The 20,512-nt window shown below is 40.5% G+C and overlaps 2 protein-coding genes across 10 annotated transcripts in view; both read right to left on the reverse strand.

The window, feature by feature from the left end:
* The window catches only part of tnnt2e (troponin T2e, cardiac), an 18,204-nt gene extending 6,136 nt beyond the window's left edge, over positions 1 to 12,068 (reverse strand). Inside the window, exons 1-15 of one of the 4 annotated variants that reach the window (XM_003450701.5) lie at positions 11,955 to 12,068; positions 8,053 to 8,112; positions 7,953 to 7,960; positions 7,841 to 7,864; positions 5,539 to 5,562; positions 4,975 to 4,998; positions 4,733 to 4,747; positions 4,284 to 4,307; positions 4,025 to 4,055; positions 3,854 to 3,914; positions 2,163 to 2,279; positions 1,972 to 2,049; positions 933 to 1,046; positions 688 to 800; positions 430 to 520 (exon numbers count right to left, since the gene is read on the reverse strand). In XM_003450701.5, the coding sequence (XP_003450749.1) occupies positions 430 to 520; positions 688 to 800; positions 933 to 1,046; positions 1,972 to 2,049; positions 2,163 to 2,279; positions 3,854 to 3,914; positions 4,025 to 4,055; positions 4,284 to 4,307; positions 4,733 to 4,747; positions 4,975 to 4,998; positions 5,539 to 5,562; positions 7,841 to 7,864; positions 7,953 to 7,960; positions 8,053 to 8,096 (768 nt within the window). In that variant the 5' untranslated portion in view covers positions 8,097 to 8,112; positions 11,955 to 12,068. Of the gene's footprint in view, positions 1 to 429; positions 521 to 687; positions 801 to 932; positions 1,047 to 1,971; positions 2,050 to 2,162; positions 2,280 to 3,853; positions 3,915 to 4,024; positions 4,056 to 4,283; positions 4,308 to 4,732; positions 4,748 to 4,974; positions 4,999 to 5,538; positions 5,563 to 7,840; positions 7,865 to 7,952; positions 7,961 to 8,052; positions 8,118 to 8,226; positions 8,418 to 11,954 lie in introns of those variants that run through there. The other 3 variants (XM_019346660.2, XM_025899648.1, XM_025899649.1) reach the window with 3 other exon arrangements.
* A 1,632-nt stretch (positions 12,069 to 13,700) lies between these two features.
* cald1a (caldesmon 1a) overlaps positions 13,701 to 20,512 on the reverse strand; it is a 65,447-nt gene continuing 58,635 nt past the window's right edge. For 5 of the 6 annotated variants that reach the window (XM_019346976.1, XM_019346975.1, XM_013274677.2 and 2 more), the window contains 3 exons: positions 19,603 to 19,671; positions 18,031 to 18,067; positions 13,701 to 15,286 (listed from right to left, as the gene is read on the reverse strand). In XM_019346976.1, the coding sequence (XP_019202521.1) occupies positions 15,273 to 15,286; positions 18,031 to 18,067; positions 19,603 to 19,671 (120 nt within the window). In that variant the 3' untranslated portion in view covers positions 13,701 to 15,272. Of the gene's footprint in view, positions 15,287 to 18,030; positions 18,068 to 19,229; positions 19,282 to 19,602; positions 19,672 to 20,512 lie in introns of all 6 variants that reach the window. The other variant, XR_003214514.1, reaches the window with a different exon arrangement.

A 20,512-nucleotide genomic window follows, 5' to 3' on the forward strand; every position in this document is an offset into this window, starting at 1 on the left:
TGTCTCTGCCTTCTTGTAAGTCAGACCTCAAGTACTGTCTCAACTCTGTACTGTCTCCTAAGGTCCTGGATTAAACGGCCACACGCTAGCTTCACCGGCACACACCACTGTTTTCACCTCCTGTTTATAACTTACTCAGTCAGCGGTCAGTCAGCTCTGGTTCAGCCCTTTGAGACTCAGTTTGTGACCCTTTGACACACAGACCGAAAAACCAGGAGGCTCAGACTCGTCTCTAACAGTTACTCACAAATTCTGCTGCTCAGTGATGCAGATCTGGAGCACGCTGATCATTTAAATAGAATGACCTTGCATTAAGTTTGATTACACTTAGCTGATATTTTAACAGGTGCAAATAAAAGCTTGTAGATCAAAAACCGGTGTTCGCTATGTCATTGCACAGCACGTAATATCCCGAGGCAAAATACTTACATCATATTTCTGTCTCATCAGTGTCTTGGTGAAGTCAAACTTCTCAGCCTCCAACATCCACAGCCACTGAAAGAGCTCATTGGCCTTCTCCCTTTTAATCAAAACCAGGAGGAGTACAAAAAGTGAAAACCTAAAGGCCAAAAGGCTCAAAGTGTCATGGGAGGTAGATGGGAGTTTATGCACCACCAAATCACCTGCAGCAGACTTGAAATGTGGATTTAGGTGTTTGAGCAGAACTGTGAACAGTAGTGTCCTTACTTCAGTTTGTCCTCGTTGAGATGCTCGATGTTGAGAGGTTTCTTCCTCTCCGCCAGGATCTTTCGTTTCTTCTCTCTCTCCGTCTGCTTCTTCGCTCCCCGCTTTCCGTCTTGCTGGATGTGAGATTTAATGAACGTGTAAAATAAGGAAGGGACCGCATTTACATAATAAACAGGCAAACTGTGAAGCTGATCATATTTCCTATTGCTTTGAATGCAAATGTGTGCGCGCGTGTGATTACTCACCCTCTGCTGGAAGCCAGAGTACTGCTGAGTCATGTTTGTGAGAGCCTTCTTCTTCTTGGCGTCCTCGTCCTGCTTCTTGCGGGCCTCTTCCTGTTCCTTCCTCTCCTTTTCTTCCTGTGACACGGATTAAAGAACACTGAGAAAATGAAACCATCTGTCCACTTGTCTTTCCAGCCACTAAAACAGGACTGAATATAGCATCCTCCAAACGTCCTGACATCCTCTGATGTCATAAAAAAGAATGGAGCTTCCACTCTCGTTCATTCTCAAAAAGTTCAGAATATTGTTTTTATGTAAGCAAGGCTATTGTATTGTGCAATCAAGGTTATTTTGCACATAAGATTAACTTATATGTGCAAAATACATAAATAATATTTTTACTGCCACTTGGGGGCAGCAGAAACAAGCTGTGAATCCATCACTGACATATTCTCATGTTTTAAGATTTTACTTTTTTAAATTAATTTGCCTACTTACATTTCAAGCATTCACTTGGAGATGTGTTTGTGACCATAGCAAGTCTAACACTAGTCTAATAATTCTTTACATTCTGGCTCCTCTTAAGAGAAATATTTGGCTCTACACTTGCTAACAATGCCTTTCTCCTGTACCTGAAAATGAGGTTTTATAAAGTTGACAGTCTGAATCAGTGGATCAAAAGTCATCATTTGACCCATTGTGATTATTAAAAATGTTGAGGGAAGGTTTAAAGTAGAAAAATGAAATTTTAAAATGGAAAACAAATATCCAAGTGCAAAGACTTTGTGTTTATCCCAGTTTATCGAATCTGATTCAAATGTAAATTTTCACTAGCCATTAAAAAGCCAGTGCGTTACATTACATGAAAACAGGGGACAAACAGATCCACGATGGTTCTTTTTAAAAATTAATTAGGCATTTGCAGACTGTACTCTAATTCTGTTCAGGAACGTGGGTAAAACCACAGCATGTCAGCTCCTGGGGCCAGGACACTCTTCATTTATTGCAAACATTGTCACATTCTGAAAAAAGGCAGAGGCAACTGCATCTAGAAACTCACAGCAAGACGATTCTGCCTCTCCTTCTCATGCTCGGCTCTGATCCTCTGTTGCTCAGCTCTCTCAGCACGACGCTTCTCCTAATCATCCATGCCCACACGCAAACACAACCACACACACATAAACAGAGTGTAATTGTTTGCTGGGTGGTGCATCACTGTAGCGATCTGGCACGCTTTCCTGGAATACTTACAATCCTGTTAACGAGAGAGATGAGCTCCTCCTCGTCCTTCTTTCTCTGAATGAAGTGGGCCTCGATCAGAGATTGCAGCTCAGTCAGATCCTTCTCCTGACGCTTCCTGTGGATATCCTGCAGTCACGTATAGATGTTTTTAGTTCTCTACTGAACACGACTCGTATGCATATCATCTCCAGTACTGGCATCACACGAAGATCTACATTTTGGCAAGAAAAACAGGCAGACACCCACTAGTACAGTCCTCAAACATGCAGCACACATGAAACTTTGATTATATACACTAACTGATCCCTTTATTACTGCATGTTAATACAAATTTCTTATCACCCAATAACTTAGCACATGGCAGCAACTCAGTGGTTTTAGGCATGTAGGCATGATCGAGAAGTTCAAAGTTAGTGTCAAGTAAGGTTTTTAAAGTGACTTTGAATGTGGCATGGTTGTTATAGCATTTTGGAAATCTGCTGAGATATTCCCACACAAACATCTCTAAGGTTTGGAGAAAGTGCTCGGAAAAATAAGAAAACATCCAGTGAGCAGCGGTTCTTTGGGTGAAAATGCCAGAGGTCAGAGGAGAATGGACCAGATCCTTCAAGCTGACAGGAACTCAAATAATCCCTTGTTACAATAAAGGTATGCAAAAAGCATCTCTGAACACACAACAAATTTAACCTAGAAGGAAATGACAGAAATACAGCAGCAGAAGACCACACCTGGTGTCAGTTAAGAACAGGAACCAGGCTGTCATTCACAGAAGCTCACCAAAGTTGAAGAACAGAAGATTGGAAAAAAGTCGCCTGGTCTGATGAGTCTTGATTTCTGCTGTGATGCTCAAATGGTCGAGTCCGAAATTGTTGCATAGGCAACATGCCAATATGGATCCATCTTGTTGTGTATCAGCGGTTCAGGCTCCCACAGTGTGGGGGCACACCTTAGCCATCCTAATACCAACTGAGCATCATTTAAACACCACAGCCTACCTGAGTGTTGTTGCTGACTGTGTCCAACCCTCTATAACCACAGTGTACCCATCTTCTGATAACTGCACTATGTCACAAAGCTCATTAGCTAGTTTAGTCATCCTAAACTAGTTTCTTGAACATGACAATGAGTTCACTGTACTCAAATAGTCTTCACAGTCACCAGATCTCAATCCATTAGAGCACCTCTGGGATGTGGCAGAACAGGAAATTCATATGATTGGCGAGTAGCCGAGAACTCTGCAGCATCTGTGTGATGCTGTCATGTCGATATGGACCAAAATCTCAGAGGAAGGATTCTTGTTGAATCTATGCCACCAAGATTAAAGGCAGTTTTGAAGGTAAAAGCGGGTCCAACATGGTACTAGTAAGGCCACCTAATAAAAAAGTGGCTGCTGAGTGTATCTTTTTAACTGAAGAGGACCTGTACTTATAACCAAAGCTTTATCAAGAGCTGTGCTTGACACCCACTTGTAGATACATGCAAAAGTCAGATAAGCCTTTGATTATGTCTTTTTAAGTGTGCATCCACCTACTCATTTTTTAATTAGAAATTAATACTTGGGTTTTTTTCTATGTTGCCAAAAAAAAAAGATCTATTTTAACTTCATGTTTAGAAATAGTGCTGCTCTCCCCATCTAACTCCAAGGCAAGCCATGTTGAAAAATGCCACACTGTTTCTTTAAATTGGCTTCAGTCACTCACATCAAAGTCGACTTTTTCTCCCTCAGGTATCTTTGGCACAGTCAGCGGTGGTGCAAACAGCCTGAAATATAACATCTCTGTGTTACAATGAGAAGAACTTTGAACAACCTTATTGCAAGTTGGATAAACTCATTAAAATTCAAATAACAAAAAAACAAAACCCAGCCCTACTTTGGTTTAGGTTTGGATTCATCTGTCGTATCTGCAACAGAGAAAATAATAACTTATTATGGGCGTATGTGTGTGTATCCAGTGTCCTAAAAGCTTTATTTTATTGGATTTTTCCATTATTTTAGCAGTGATGGAGAGCATCTGCGGATTTTTTATTTCCTTTTGTTTGGTTATCAAAGGCGGGTTGAAGACACCAGACATTTTTGGTAAACTAGAGATCAAGCTATTTTCATAAGGCCTTATCAGCATGTAAGAGTACCTTCATCCACAGCTGGAGACTCGGCTGCAAAAGGACAAAGGAAAATGTTAGTGCATCAGCAGGTGGAATGCAAATGGATTTCCTTTTATTATTTCCAAACTCCATTTCACTCAGCTCTGATATTTACCCTGTGTCTATTGATATGAAAATCTTTCTTGCATGTCAGGGGTGGAAATGGAGTCTAAATCGTTTCTGTATAACGTGTCAAACTAGAGTTGGTCTAAGTACTCTTGGGGTTGCAAGCCATGAGCCTTAGTTTACCTTGAAACAGTGGAAGCATCTCTTTGATAAATGTGTATCAACCATAAGGGCCAAAATAAAATTGAACGATAGTGAGATATTTACGGTGCAAATGAATGCCTCGGTATGGGAGAAAATCAAAACAATTGGATTTTATTACCTGACAAAGATGTGCACAAAAACAACTGATATAGTCTTGTATACATTACCATCTTCTGCAGGCTCTTGGCGAGGGCAAGGCGGGGAGACAGTAGATGAGGATTGCAGGAAATGGAAAACAACTTATCAATTAAGACTGCTCGTAGATGAACAAGGCACTGAACACATTTGTTATGTTTATTAAATAATAGAACGCTAAAGTTAAGGAAAATAACAAGAACAGTTGGTGATGAAACCCTCGCAAGTAGGCTGTAATTTCCTATAAAGCTAAAAGGGAAAAAGAGGTCATTACCTTCAGCTGTTGAAACCGGGGGTTCTGAGGGGCGAGAGTAATGAAAATATGATTAGATGCTGTCACTCTTTAATCGATGCAATGCATTTTCCTTCTTAAAACAATCAAGACATGTTTGCCGTGGGATAAACACGACTAAATGAATATCAAACATGTGTGATCTGAAATGAAAATTGAATTTCAACACCCAGAGCTCTTCTTGCATTGCACGCAGTCGCTTTTGTCTGAGTAGGTGTCTCTATTTTTTTTCTTTTTTCAAAGATCCTGGTAAATAAATCTGCCAAACTCAGCAGGCGACTCCTGGGGAGCCAAACATATAATTAGCGAGTACTGAACATGGGAACGTTAATAATGATTTAGTTCAGGAGGTAATGATGAAGTGAACGAAGTATCGTTTCAATTTGATGTGGAAACGGGAGAGACGATGTTAAAAATAATTTTTTTAGATTTCACTGATCTCATCTGATGTTTACTGTGGTGCATATTTCTCCATAAATATTGTTACAATTGAGGAAAAACATTCCTTCACAATGGAGGAGAAAAAAATTTACAAAGAAGAATTACCTTCGACTTCAGGAACAGCTTCTTCTGCAAAGCAAGAACAGTGAAGTAAACTTATTGAAGTAAACTTCTGTTGCTGTTGGGTGAATACAACAACAACACACAAAAAAGGGCATGATACAACAGAAACAGCCACAATAATATCCCACAAGAGTGTAAGTAAAGAAACATGCTTTGTTTACAGACAAAAAAAAAGTCATACAAACCTTTTTCTTTCAGCATCTCCATGACTGAGTGAACAAAATATGGATTAGTGGATCAATGAGACTCTTGCAGACAGCTTGCGGCTGGGTTTTGGTCACACTCTGAGCACTGTGATGTTGTCTCTTGGGGATGCACTGAGAAGCAGTGCTGGTGTTTGACATTCATTTTGAGCAAAGCTAAAAACTGAACCCGAGAGCGGTTTGCAACGGGCCAGATATCAAGGCCAAGTCTGAGCACATGTTTTATATATGACTATTACCACACGCTTATCAGCGCTGGAAGGAACACTCCTCTCCTTTACAAAAGTAGCCTCTGAATGCATCAGTGTAAAAGTTCTCCAAAATGAAAAGTTTGATAAGTAGGGTAGCAGGAATTTCTGTTGGTCATGTACTGTCACAGGTACCTTTTGATAGAGCCAGGCTAGCTTTTCTGTTTCCTGTAATTGTGGTTAATGGGAGAGGTTTTGTTAGGGTAAAGAAACCAAGTTTACTTGGTTAAGTTTGAGAAAATATTGTGGTTTGGCTAGCCTGTCTGACATGTGCATATTTGTGCTAACCTGAGCTAGCAGATGCTCCCAAACTCATCAAGCTAGCCAATGCAACCAAATTTACCAGCTGTAAACTGTACTATACTACACTCCACACTTTATTAGTTCCACTACTACTGAGTTGGACCCTTTTTGCTTTCCCAACTGTCTTAAGCCTTTGTGGCATAGATTCAGCAAGGTGATGGGGACTTTCCTCAGAGGAAGGGTGGATCGTCATGTTATTATTGCCAAATTCCAACCCTACTCAGTATCACAGCAGACACAGAGACTCATCAGACTAAGTTTTTACAATCTTCTGTTGTCCAGTTTTGTAAGCCCTTATGAGTTATAGCCTGCTGCTTTGCAATTTAGAGATGCTTTTCTGCATACCTTGGTTGTAACAATGATTATTTGAGTTACTGTGATCTGGCCATTCTCCTCTGACATCAGAAAGGGATTTTTGGGGCCATGGAGATAGCTTTGTGAGAAACTTCCAGCAGATCAGGAGTTTCTGAGATACTCAGAATCAACAACCATGCAAAGTTTAAAGATTCTCAGTTTGAACTGCGTCAAACAGGTCATTTTGACCATGTCTGCATGCTGCAATAAGTTGCTGGCACATGACTGGCTGATTAGATATTTACAATAATGAGCAGATGAGTAGGTGTGCCTGTTTAAGTGACTGGTGAGTGCAGTTCTTAAAATGAATGCATTCCAAAAAAACAGATGTTATGCAACTCATAACTAAGTGTAAAGGGGTCTGAAGAAGAGCATATCAAAGGTAGAGAGAAGTTTGCCTTTTTTCTTCTTTTTAATTTTCTTTCACAGCTGAGCTGAGTTTAGGAGACAAAGTACTTGGTTATGTTTAGAAACAGACTGTGGTTTGGCATAAAACACACCCTTTCAATAACATAACCATGATTTAGAGAGGCTTACTGGAAGAAAACCTTCACTCACATTAACATTATTGCCTGGAAATAAGTCACGTGACAAGAGACGTTTAAGCATGGAGGTAGGGGTAAAATTACTGTACAAATACAATAAATATATGGGAATGCATCTCATCTGGAAAATAGCTGTTTTGGGGATAGGTGATTTAAAAATGCTGCTGTTGCCACTGAGAAATTAATATAATCAAATGTGAAGCTATTGCACGACATATAAAAAGAGTAAGCCTGGTGTATTTTAACAAAGGCCCACGTAGCTACAGGCACGGTGGAGTGAAAGTAGCATATTTAAGTAAACTTTTTCTCTAAAAGTCAAACTGATTAGAAAGAATCAAATCGGCAGCCTGGTTAGTAAACCTGTCAGAAGACTAAAACCCACAGTACACTGTATACACACTGACATGAACTGTACAGTCCTGAAAATGTCACGGAGACATTTCCAATATAAACTGACGGCTAAACATGAGCTGACACATCAGTGTTGACAGAGAGGTTGTTTACATTCAAAAAGAAAACACACACAGCCAGCTTGCTATGGCTTTTTATCCCTGACAGCAGACACTGTAATGGCAACAGACACACCGGAAACAAGATGAAGCACACGCGAAGCCACGCAAGAAGCCTTTACCTTCCTCTTGCTGTGTCTCTGCCTCTGAGTAGACATAATCAGGTCAGCGTATGGAAGGAAGGAATGACATTTTGGTATATAAAGAGCAAATTCTCACAAAACCTTTACTTACCTTCCTCCCTGAAAATACAGGAAGCAAAGACGTAAACTTTAAAATCAGCTGATTTTGTGTATTTATAGCTGTATTTCGAGGGTGTAGTGAAGGTACTCACAGAATCTCCTCGATAACTTCTACTTCTAGCTCTTGATCACACATCTTGGATCACAGTTACCTGCATTGGAGAGCAAAGCATCAAAAAGCGCGAATCTGAGTCGCCACACAAATTTAATTTGATACATTTTTACATAAGAAAAGAAGCAGCTGTTGAAACAACACAAAATCATACCCACACGTATCCATCCGGGTCATTAGGGCTTTCACATTTATTCATACATTTCACAAATTTTCGTGCTGTGATTGCTATGATTGTTTGTTTTCTTGACATTCCCGCTCTTTATCTCATTGCCTGTAATGTTTTCACAAGCCCTTGAGATTTTTTTCCCCCCTCGAACAGATGGTTTGCATCTTTCTTCTTTTCTTCTCCTTTCGGTACTTTTATCATTTGTGCAAACAACTAAACCAAAAATCTACAAAAAGATATATAAATAAAAAAACTTGGCTACATGCTGCGAGATTGGAGCAGTTGTAGAATCCGAAATGATTCCACCATGGGCACTGCAGGCAGAGGCCCAGGGCTTTAAACAGCTCCAGGCCTAATCCTCAGCCATTTCCTTTTGGCGCTGATCAAGGCTGCAGTCAGCCGACTAGAGTCTGAACAGCACTGAAAATATCAGGCTTGCATGAGTTCTTCGGGGATGCACTGATGTATCTGCAGCCACACATATTGCATTGGCTTTGATACGTACACTCGTAAACAGTTTCCCAGGTACTCAAAAGGCTTTGAAGTAGTGCAAGAAATGTCCATCATAACAGGTGTTATTTAGCGTGATGGCAATGCTTAACTTAATATATTTCTTTTAAAAGCAGTTCTATTTGATTTCAGTACAAGCTCGGTTTATTAAGGGGCCATTACCCTCTTTTTGTTTACTTTGAAATCAATTTTCTTGTCATGATCCGTACTATCAGGCTGAGTGGCTGCGGTTCCGAATTTCGATTTCTAAAGTCTAAGAGGGTAACCTTGATACAGCCATGAGGATGTCATGAGGGTTAAGCTAGACTTGTAACAAAAAGATTGTGTTATAAAATTGTAGCGTGGGGTTTAAAAGAAGTGTGTGTTTACCCAATGCATGAGTGGACTACTGTTTTGAAGGCTTACGCTTGAGATTTCAGATGTAGCCATCTTGGCACATCTGTCATTCACTGTAATATTAAAACAAAATGTATTCACAATAGAAACCAAAGCCAGTGTTCAACCAAACAACCAAAAGCCGGGTAAGGTAGAGGGGTGGATCTGATTCTAGTGATGAAGCCCATAAATTCACTAAGAAAACGGTTACTGAGGTCATAAATCAAATGAAAAGTGGGCTAATTTCTCATGAGCTTCTTTACAATCTGACTTCTCTTTGGAACCACAGAAGTTCCCCCTCAATGGCCATTAGAATAAATGCAAGTCTAAGGCACTTCTGCATTGTTTTCACATTTTCTACCTGGAAACTATATATGGTTTAAAATCTAAATTCCATCCCGTTGCATTGTGGGTAATCTATGATGCAGTGTAGAGTGATGTAATAAAGATCATTGCAGTTCTGTGAAAATTAATACACCTTTAGCAGCATTAACTTGAAGTAATAATTTTCTGTATGACTTTATCAGTCATTGAGGATTTATTTACAAACTCCTTTCCAATATTACTTCAGTTAATTGAGATTTGCAGGCATTTGTTTGTGCACAGCTCTGTTAAAGCCCTGGCACAGGATGTCAGCTGGGTTGAAGTCTAGACTGGGCAATTGCAGCACCTTGAATCTTTTCTTTTTCACCCATTCTGTTGTAGATTTGCTGCTGTGCTTGGAATAATTGTCCTGGAATAATTTTGGCCAAGCTTCAGCTGTTGGTCAGATGACCTCAGATTTGACTCTAGAATATTTTGGTATACAGAGGAGTTCATTGTTAACTCAGTGACCGCAAAGAGCCCACGTCTTGTGGGTACAAAACTGGCCCAAATCATCACCCCTCAACCACCGTGCTTGACACTTGGCATAAAATGCCTTTGCTAATATGCTGTGTTTGGTTTTCACCAAACGTGGTGCTGTGCATTATGACCAACCATCTTCGCTTCGATCTCATATGTCCAAAGGATATTGGTCCAGACGTCTTGTGGTTTGTTCAGGTGCACCTTTGTTCTTTCCTTTAGAGAGAAGATTGTACTGTCTAATTGTACTGCCATGAACTTTAATATTTAACATGCTAACGGAGGCCTTTAGAGTGACTGATGACCAATTAATCAAGTTAGACGCACATAGCTGCTTCTTACCCTCTTAATTCCTATGGAAGCAGTAAGGATGAACATAATTTTTCACAGAACTGTATCCAGCACCTGAAAACTTTCTGTTTCACAACTTTATATATAATCAGATCATAGGTCAAGACATCTCAAGCCCCTCTCTTTTAATTTTTCATCGTTTCTTTCACAGGAATAGGATATGGTTTTGTAAATACCTCCCTCTGTAAAAACACAACCTTTATTTTGATAAAGAGCTCAAACAAAAGTATTTCTGATGTCTTTATCTGTTTCTCATGGAGGTCCTTCATGAAAGTAATCATTGGTGTATCCCTTTGAAATCAGAAAAAGGTACCTAACATTAAGAAAATGAAATCATACATAGAGTAATATTGACATCCAGAGGAACACGGTCGATCCAGCTTCTGTAACAACACAATCAAAATGTCTGGAGTCAAGGTCATGCTGCTCAGAGGAAGGGATTCAATGAGGTTCTTTATATGTAACAGTTACATGTCGGAAATATGGTTGCGCAGAGCACCTCCTGGGGCCGTGTTTTTTTCCACATGCTTATAAATCACCGAACCGTAAACGCCAATGTCAGTGGGTCAGAATAGAAGGACCGAGGGTCTATTTATAAGAATAACAGAGCAAGCTTTTGAACAGGTGTTGAACAGCTCCTCCAGACAATGGGCTTGGCTCACCTCGCGCATACTCACAGTAAATCAATGAGCTGTGACTCGGGCTATTTTTGCCATTGCAGTTTGGTCAGCTGATTGTTTGGGGAAACATTTTCACAATACCTCTGGGGAGACTCTCTTGCTTTTTAAAGTCATATTTGGTAACAGATATTTGTTCTCATGCACACGTTGAATGGATGATGAAATAAAATTAGCTCCACATCCCCAGTTCCACCCTCGCTCCCACTGCCTGGCTGCCGTCCTGACCAGCTGCACATTCAATCTCTGCACGCCATATTTACACCTTCTGTATATGGTTACTGCCCCAAATGCATGCTTCTGTTTAAATTCTGCTACATATGTGCTCAAATTCACACATCGCGGCGCCTGTGGAGGCCCCAGTGTGGTTACTTGTGGCACTAAACTCGGCAGCTGACGTCAAAGGGCCAATGTAAAGGAAGAAAAAGTGAGCGAGACCAAGAAAGGTAGAGAAAGCTGAAATGAAAGAAGGCCATCTGGCTGAAGAATAACACTAACTGGAAACCCAGAAAGAATTCACAATGTATGAGAGCTGTCATGGCCGGGTATTAAATGTGTATTTGCTTTAATGAATGCGGTCAGTCCCCGTCTGGCTGAAACTGTGGAACAACAGAGAGTCTGACAGCGGCAAGAATGTTGCGGGTGCTGGTTTCAGCATTAGGCAGCATTAAGTCAAAGCCCAAAGCATGCAACCAACTCCACAGTCTCAGGGGCAAGCTTAGCACCTTCCATAGCGCCACATGCACAGTTTGGATCAGAATACAGAAAAAAAAGAAGAAGTCATCATAAAAATGCCCAGGCCAGTTTGATCCATTACATATCACTACATGTGAGTAACAGGTAATCGTTTGATCATGCTGATGGGTTTTACGTATCTAACTCAGGAGCGCTTTAATTGCAATTATTGGCCTTTTTGCCGTCATGCACCCTGAGATGGTGGCCATGCTCAACTCTTACCTCCTATATATTCCTTGAAGAAAAAATGGGATTAGCCACAAGTACTGGTCTTATTCTTCAGCTGCCAGACAAAGACAAGTTCAATCATCCGCCTCCCAACCCACAGTGCACACTTAATACAGCCCTGTTTGTCATGTGACCACATATCTTTTCTATGACTGGTCAGGATGGTCAGTTCTATTGTTGGAGGCAGACAGATGAGTTATACCTGGACAGACATGCTGCCTTTGAGTGCTCACCGTAATCCGCTACACATGAAGGGAGAAATTGGAAATACTTTTCACTTTAGAGTCATTTTAAAGAGGGCTGTCAGAACGTCATGGTTTTTGTTCCTTCAGAGAAATGACACCACAAAGCTGTGCTCTGCTGGAGTGGAAGTACAATTGCCTTCAAACTTGTACCTCCAGTTACATCTCAGCCAAATAATTTCATACACATCATTCATTTAAGAGCAAGATAATTCACTATTATTCAATATTTCTGAAGAAAATGACTGAAATGACCTTTTATTTTGGACACCTGAACTAATATCTTCCAATATTCAACTTGTAGTTTTACAATGCAGAAGAACTACGAAGCAGCACGTTGGAAACATGTTTTTGCGATTTTGACCACCGTCAAACTCATTATATTCAACTTTTTCCAAGATTGCCTATTATATATTAATTTTAGGACAGAATTTCTAGGCATAGCCAGGTGGAGGTGTGTTTCCACTTTGGTGGAGGCCTTATCCAGTGAGCAGCAGTTGTGCTGTAGAAAATGCCTTGAGCAGATACAGGAGATGAGAGGAGAATGACCAGACTTCCCCCAGCTGATGGGAATTTGGCATAAATAACATGAAACCATGGACCTTTTATTAATACCCTTTCATTCTGAAAGCAAAACAGGGTCTAACCTAGTACTAGCAAGTTACTAGATCAGGGGTGGACAACTCCAGGTCTCGAGAGCCGCTGTCCTGCAGGTTTTAGATGTGTCCTTGATTTAACACAGCTGATTCAAATGGCTAAATGACCTCCTCAACATGTCTTGTAATTCTCCAGAGGCCTGGTAATGAACTAATCATTTGATTCAGGTGTATTGACCCAGGGTGATATCTAAAACCTGCAGGACACCGGCCCTCGAGGCCTGGAGTTGCCCACCCTGTACTAGATCAATCCTTTTGTAAGTACTAGCAAAGCATGGATCCATCCAGTGGTGGTGGTGTCATGGTGTGAGGGTATTTTCTTGGGCTGTTTCGTACCAATTAAATTCAATTACATTTTATTTATGTAGTGCCAAATCACAACAGTTGAGGCTGTTTATATTGTAAAGACCCTAAAATAATAGAGCTAAAACCCCCAACAATCAGATTACCTCCTGTGAGCAAGTACTTGGCAAGAGTGGGGCGGAAGAAATTATATTATATATGGTTATAACACCAGATATTGTTGCTGACCATGTCTGTGCCTTTATGACCAATTTACTACCAAGCCTGTGATGGCTGCTTCCAGCAGGACATTGCACCTTGTCACAAAGCTCACATCATCTCAAACTGGTTTCTTGAACATAACAATGAGTTCACTGTACTCAAATGGCCTCCACTCTCTTCAGATCTTTGGAGCACCATCAGGATGTGGTGGAATGAGAGATTCAGAATACAAGAAACGAAGGCAGTTGTGAAGGGAAACTGCAGTCCAGCCTGGTACTACTATAGAGAAGCATCTGGTGATTGTATTCAGTGAAGTTGTGAAAGGAAACTCAACAATGTGGAATACCTCAATGTATTTATTGCTGTTGTTGAGTCAAGGTTACAATGTTCAACACATTCCTCCGCTTGGAAAATGCCTGCTTGTATGACATTTGGAGAGAGACTACAGATCGTGTATTCTGCATAGGCTTAGCGCCACACAAGAAACAAGTGTCTGGTTAAACATGGAAATTTTAAAAATGGACACAAGGCTGTAGAAAACAAAACAAAACACAACATTATGAAACCATTACATTAAAAAAAAATACAAAAACGTCACATTTTATCATGCTTAAAAATATTTTGGTCCAGCTCCCCTGCTCTTTTCAGAAGCCATGGAATGTGATTGTCAGATTGTTGAGCAGTAACATCGATCAATTTAATGCCCTGACAAACAGTTCATATTCTTATAAGCTTGTGCTGCGCGAAAACGTGAAAAATCACAAGTCTCAAAATCATGCTGAGCTGCTAGGAGGCTTTAAAGTACTGTACCTCGGCTGTCCTAAATGCTGTCATTGCAATCATAAGGCCAGAAGTTTTACATAGTGGTAAATATGCTTGTTACTATGACCTTGCTATATGTTTAGGCACCCTGATTTTACTTTGTATGCCCTCAATATGTAAAGTATTGCTGAGCATAAGAGTGTGCATAGAGGCAAAAAAGAAGTTAAAGGCAGATTAAAAAAAAACATGTCCTACATTATAAAACTTTAAGGCAGCAAAGGCACCACGTGCAACTGCTTTAAGGGGAATGTCTGAAGATGTTTTAAAGTGTTCGAAAGCTAGAAAGAACTAAAAAAAAAACATTAAAACATAAATTAAAAAAGAAATGACATGAAAGGATAATAAATGTCAAAATGGCCTTCTGAATATCCAACACTCCCATCACCTTCAAAATTAACTGCCTGTTGGTGAATGAATAAAAAAAAAGCAAAAAATACCTTTTGTTATGAGTATACAGATGTTATATATGATACTGTATGATAGGTCATAGTCAAAACATCACATGTGCTAGCATATATTACTCAGACCATTGCTGCACTATTGGTAAGACAATAAAAGTGAAATCAGCTAAACTCTAGAAGTGCTTATATTTCTATCCTGAACAGGTGAACGTTGAATAATATAGCATTGTGTGAAGCTTTTGCTTTAAATATAAATAAAAAAAGAGAGAGATGGAAAATATTCTGAGGGAGAGAAGTGATATCACCCATCTCTTTGGAATGTGGAAACTTTTAAACTCATCCACTCAGCACGGAGTACGAGACATAAATCTTAATTCTATTAGTTTTTTTGTTTTCCTGGCAGGATTTTATAAAGTAGTAATTTAAAATGTCCAAATTTCACAGCATTTTGTTGTTATCATACTTTTTTTTTTTAGAAAGCAGAAATTATTGTGCAAAGGCACTATACGTGGTAAGCCTATAACAATATGCTGATGCTGTTTCGGTACAGTGCTCAGACAGTGTCTGTCCTGTCCCTGCGTGCTCTTGGGGGTCCCTCCTGGGGGTGTTGTATTTGGTTCTTAAGGAAAAGTCAAAGAAGAGTCTTGGATTGTCGTGGTCCCCAGCTTTAGTGGCTCCTTCAAGACATTAGTGTCCCATACCTATCGAAAGACACAAAAACGAGTACATCAGTGGCCCGACTCAAAGTCCATATACCCACACAGGTCTGTGTTAAACCAAGCAGTGAGGTGTTTAAATTTGTTGTTTATGGGACTTGTTTCGACTTCAAAACAAGGAGTCAAAATAGTTTTGCTAATTTTCCATATGGTACTGTGGAAAAGTCTTGAGTCACCACTCTTGTCTTTATATTTTGATTCCAAGGAGCAAGACTTTGGTGAAATATTGTTGGTTTTGAGCAGTAGTTCTTCAAGTTTCCTAAGGGTCTTTTAAATTTTTTTAAAAGACCACCCCTTGTACCAGAGAAATTTATTTTTTGTTTGTTAAGCTACCTAACGCTGACCTATGAATCATTTAAGTTAAAAAAAAGGCACTGAACTAAATGGAAAAACAGACAGCTTAGCAAAGAACCAATTTTAAAGAGTAAGTCGTGCCCTTAAGAAACAGGAAACAATCCAAGCAAAGACCTGACGCAGGATCTGAAAGATGGCCTTTCAATTAATCCATCTACTGATCACTAATATCAGAAATGCTCCCAGTGGAAGGAAGTTATGTCAAGTTATGACACAGAGGTACTTCAAGTTACATGAGAACTGGTCTCAAAATCAGTGGCAAGTGAACTTATGATCGTCATCAAAATATATATGAACAGCAGCAAGTACACACTCATCTGTAATAAGTTGGGGCTGCATTTCAGCCAGTGGTGTTGGGATCTTGTCAAAATTTAGGGGATTATAAATGCAGCAAAAACCATCCATCATGCAACAGAATGAGGAAAGTGTCTGATTGGCAAGAGCTTCTTTTTTCACTGTGATAATGATGCCAAACACACTCTCAGTCCAGTACAAACATATCGGGACAGAAAAACACACACTAGAAAACTATCAGTCATGGATTGGCCTCCCCAGAGCCCAGATCTCAACATTATTGACACAATGTGGGATTGTCTTGACAGAAAACGATGCAAAAGGCAGTAAACATCCACAGAAGAGCTTTGAATGTCCCCTCAAGAAGCCTGAAGAAATACTCCTTAAGAAATACTCAAAGAGATGACAAAAACGCTGCCTAAGAGTACAGGTTGTGTTGAAGAATAATGGTGACTTTCAAACTCATGAGGATTGTACACAATCTGTTTTTGCCTTATATACTGTACTTTAATGTTTCAATAAATCACTGCACTTATTTTCCATTTTCCTATCAAAATATAAAGAAATGTGGGGCGGCTTGAGATTTTTGCATAGTATTGTATTTCTAGGAACAGGATTGTTATTGTACTAATTTTTCAATTCAACTTTTCATTTAACACCATCATCAGGTCAAAACGTTCAGTTTCTCCAGTTAACCATCAAATTATTGCAGTGTTTTTTTATTATTGCAATCATGCTAACAGGTTTACTGACACTACTGTTTGGCTCAAAGCGTTGTTGTTTTTAAGCACTTAGTAAGTACTTATTTTTGTTCCCTGTTTCATAGTTCAATCCAACACCTAAAACAAGCAACATAATAATATTAACAGGGGTCCTAATGCCATTCAAGACCCTTGGTTGCTTCTGATTTAATAAAACGTAGAATAAAAGCAATTCTTTGTGATTATTTCTGCATTGTTGAAGGACAGCAGATAAGTTGTGCACCCTGATTCATAAACTGCTACACTCAGTAAGCATTGAATTCTACCTATTTTCAAGTGTCTACATAATTTTGGAAACTCTCCAAGCATGTGGAGAGCGGGTGGGCTGTAAACTTCCACGCTGTCCACTCTGGTGTCAGATGTCTGTACGGTGTGACAGCCAACTCCTAGTAAGAAATAAAAAAAAATAAAAAAAGAAGAAGAAACAAATCCTTTCTCATCCTCTGAGTCAGACTGCTATGGTGTGCTAATCTCGAACATACCAGTTATTAATGTGACAAACCGTCTTGGCAGGAATGCTGCTTGTAACGCTGCCCGGGTCTAAGCAACAGACGTGGACGTGTGCATGAGTGGAAAAGCTGAAAGGTCTGAGTGGTGTCAAGAAGGCTGCTGAAAGCATTCATAAAGGTGAAATTGGTTACGTGTGCGTGTGTGTGTGTGCTCCGAACAAACACCACATTACGCTGACATGTGTGGAATCTCTCAAGGCCAAAAGCTCTCTTCTGCCTGAGGAGGAGGTGGAGGAGGAGGCTGTGCTCGGATCTGATTTTAAAATAGCAAACAATGTATGGGTAAGTGGCATCCTAAAGCAGCGTCGGAGCCAAACAAAAGGCCAAACCGCAAACCGAAATACTGCACGGCAGCCTGTGGGAGGACCAGTTATGCGCTTTGGAACACACGGTGTTGTGTAAGTCAAAGCGCAGGTGAGGTCATGCCTCTAATCTCGACAAAAATTAAAATGCTTAAGTGCTTAGACATGTATCCAAACAAACACAAGTGGAAAAGTTTGCTGCTGGGAGAGTCGAGCGAAGGATCACGAACACGTGAATTTCTGTCGCTCCTGGCTTGTTACAAGAAGCTCCTGACTGTACACAATGAGATAATCGATGTCCTCGTCCTTTAGTCGACTGTCTAACTTCATTTCCACATTTCCACCTCAACTAAAGGATTAAGTGTGTACCCCTGTGGATTGAGGAAATCCCCCAGTCTTTTCAATTACACAAATGAAGAAAGCACACAAAGTGGCCCAGCTCAGAATGAGCCAGTGAAGTTGAACTCTTCAGAGCGGCCGTATGCATGCCTGTGCATGGAAAAACTCACCATTAGCAACTGATTTGCTCTCCCCTCTGCCTGCCACCTGGAAAACATGAAGACAAGACGTTAATGAGCCAGCGAAGATGCAGAAACACTTCCACTTGCACCTCGCCCACGGATTCTTGCGCCTATCCCACCCGCGTCTTCTGTCTTCCCTGACGTCATGGCATAGCACACTACCTAATGACAACTCTCTAACCACCACTTTTCCTGTACAGGGCCCTTTTTTTTTTACATCAGCGCAGACCACCGCCTGGTGTCCTCCAGCCCCACTACTCACTTGCAGACCACAGCCTCCGGCCTGCGCTGTAGCTACTGCCTGTGGCAACACAAGGCTGCCAGATAAGGAAAGGAGAGTTTATAGAAAAATGAGTGGTTGTGTTGGATATGCAGCCTTTTTCCCCATTTCTGCTAAGCAGAGTTTAAATTTACACACAGACATTCGATAAAACAGATCATTCCCATCAGCTTTTTGTCAAACATGTTTGAAAATCGGAGGCGATAACAGTGATTCACAGCGGTTGAGCTGCCGCTGCACACCCCAGTGAGGCGTCTCTCCTGTAAAGAATGCTGTAAACAGTTCCTCCATTAGGGCAATAAAAAGTAAAGTGAAGCTGAGCTGGCTCGAGAGCGGTGATTTGTGGCTGTCAGAAGGAGCAGTGGTGATGTGATGCAGCCATTTGTGAAAATTTTAAAGCCTGCAGTTGGACAACGGGCACACTTTTTGTTATTTTTGTAAATTTACGATGTTAATTTGATGTAATCTTCCGGATTTTGTTGGGTTGGCTTTAACAACCTATGGATGTTAATGGAGGCAACAGTGTAACCTTTCTTTAAACTGACTTTATTAAAGGCTTTGCTGATTAAGTCCACTTTGTGTGTGTTATTTTACAGCAATTGAAAAGATTTCTATTTCTTTCTAGTTTTTTTCTTTTTTCAGAAAGCGGCTCAAAGTGACTGCTTGCCAAAATAAAAGCCTCTAAAAACACTGAAGGTCAAGGAGATACAAAAAGTGACGTACACGTTAGATCATAAATCTATAACTTTGGACTGAAACTCGAAAATGTCCAACCACAGCCAAAAAAACAAAACAAAACACACACAAAAAGTCAGTGCAAAGCAGTGTGGGCTCATTCAGTTATAAGCGCTTTGGGAAAAAAAAAAAAAAAAGACACAAAAAACATGTAGAATAGTTTCTCTTTTACCTCTCCAGGCTTATTCCAGATTTACCGGTGAGGTCAACTAGCTATCAGAGTTCTTTAAAAACAAAAAACACATAAAAGTGATTGTTACTCTCAGTAATGCCACACAGGGTCGAAACATCATGAGATTATTCTAATATTTCTACTTTACTTCATCTCTTTAACAAAATGCTCTCTTTGATTGACAACGACAGGAAACTGGAGCAAAAAAAATAAAAAAAATATGGAGAGCCGTCCAAGACCGCAAACTGTTTTGGCAGAGTCAAAACTCCATTCTGGACTTCCTCCAGTACGTGGAGCACTCATCTGGATCTTTCCCTATACAAATCTCACTTCATGTTAAGCGAGTAAATGGGCTGATATTAATGACATCTACCTTGGCCGGAGAGGCGCCTTTGTTTTCCCATAGACTCCTCTTGTTGGTGACGTCAACAGGCTTCAGGTCCTGTCAGGGGGAGAGTCAGAAAGCAAGCGCATTATCAGTGCGTGCTCTGCATTTGGAGGTCTGATTGAAAATGTTCATCGTGTGGCAGCATTGGCGGTGTGCCTAAGATGTAGGCAGGACGGAAAGAGTGCAGAGAATGACAGATACGATCAAGCGGAGAGGGGTTTGTGTGGAGGAAAAAGCGCTCACACGGTGAGCAGTAGTCTGAGGCAATCCAAGTAAAACTCGAGAAAGACGTCTTAATGCTGTCACGTTGGACATAAAGTTATGTGCAGTGAAAGCTTCCCCTGCTCTATTTTAACAATATTAGCACACAGCATAATGCTTCAGCATGAATATTTGGATAAAGTCATAGCTTTAAATGTTTCTATACACTTGAGAAGGACAGGACAAAAAGCTCAATCTTTGTCTGCAAGCAAACACTGCAACAGGTTTAGCATCAAATGCTTGAAAACGATGCCACGTCTACACTGTCCACACGCACTATATCTGGAAATTACAGCTGCGAGAGCAGCAAGCTCACACACGTCATAATTCATTTTTATTTGAGGCCACCAGGTGGAGTCAGAGAGAGGATACAGCCTGCGTCCAACTGACCTGCTTCACTGCATCGTTTGAAAGTGATCATAAAACATGTCCTACACAGAGCATGAGCAGCAGTAAATATGACACAGGCATAAAAACACAGCGGGGCTGAAGCAGGAGAGGGAATGCTGCACATTATTACTAGTCACTCTCACTGTTATGTGGAGGGTCCGCCACATTAAGAGCCGTTCCGAGCCAACTGGTCTAACGTGGGAGCAGCAGCGATGTCGGATAACTGCCCATACACCTGTTTTAT

Source organism: Oreochromis niloticus, linkage group LG17 (genome assembly GCF_001858045.2).
Source record: "Oreochromis niloticus isolate F11D_XX linkage group LG17, O_niloticus_UMD_NMBU, whole genome shotgun sequence".
Classification (NCBI taxonomy): Eukaryota; Metazoa; Chordata; class Actinopteri; order Cichliformes; family Cichlidae; genus Oreochromis; species Oreochromis niloticus.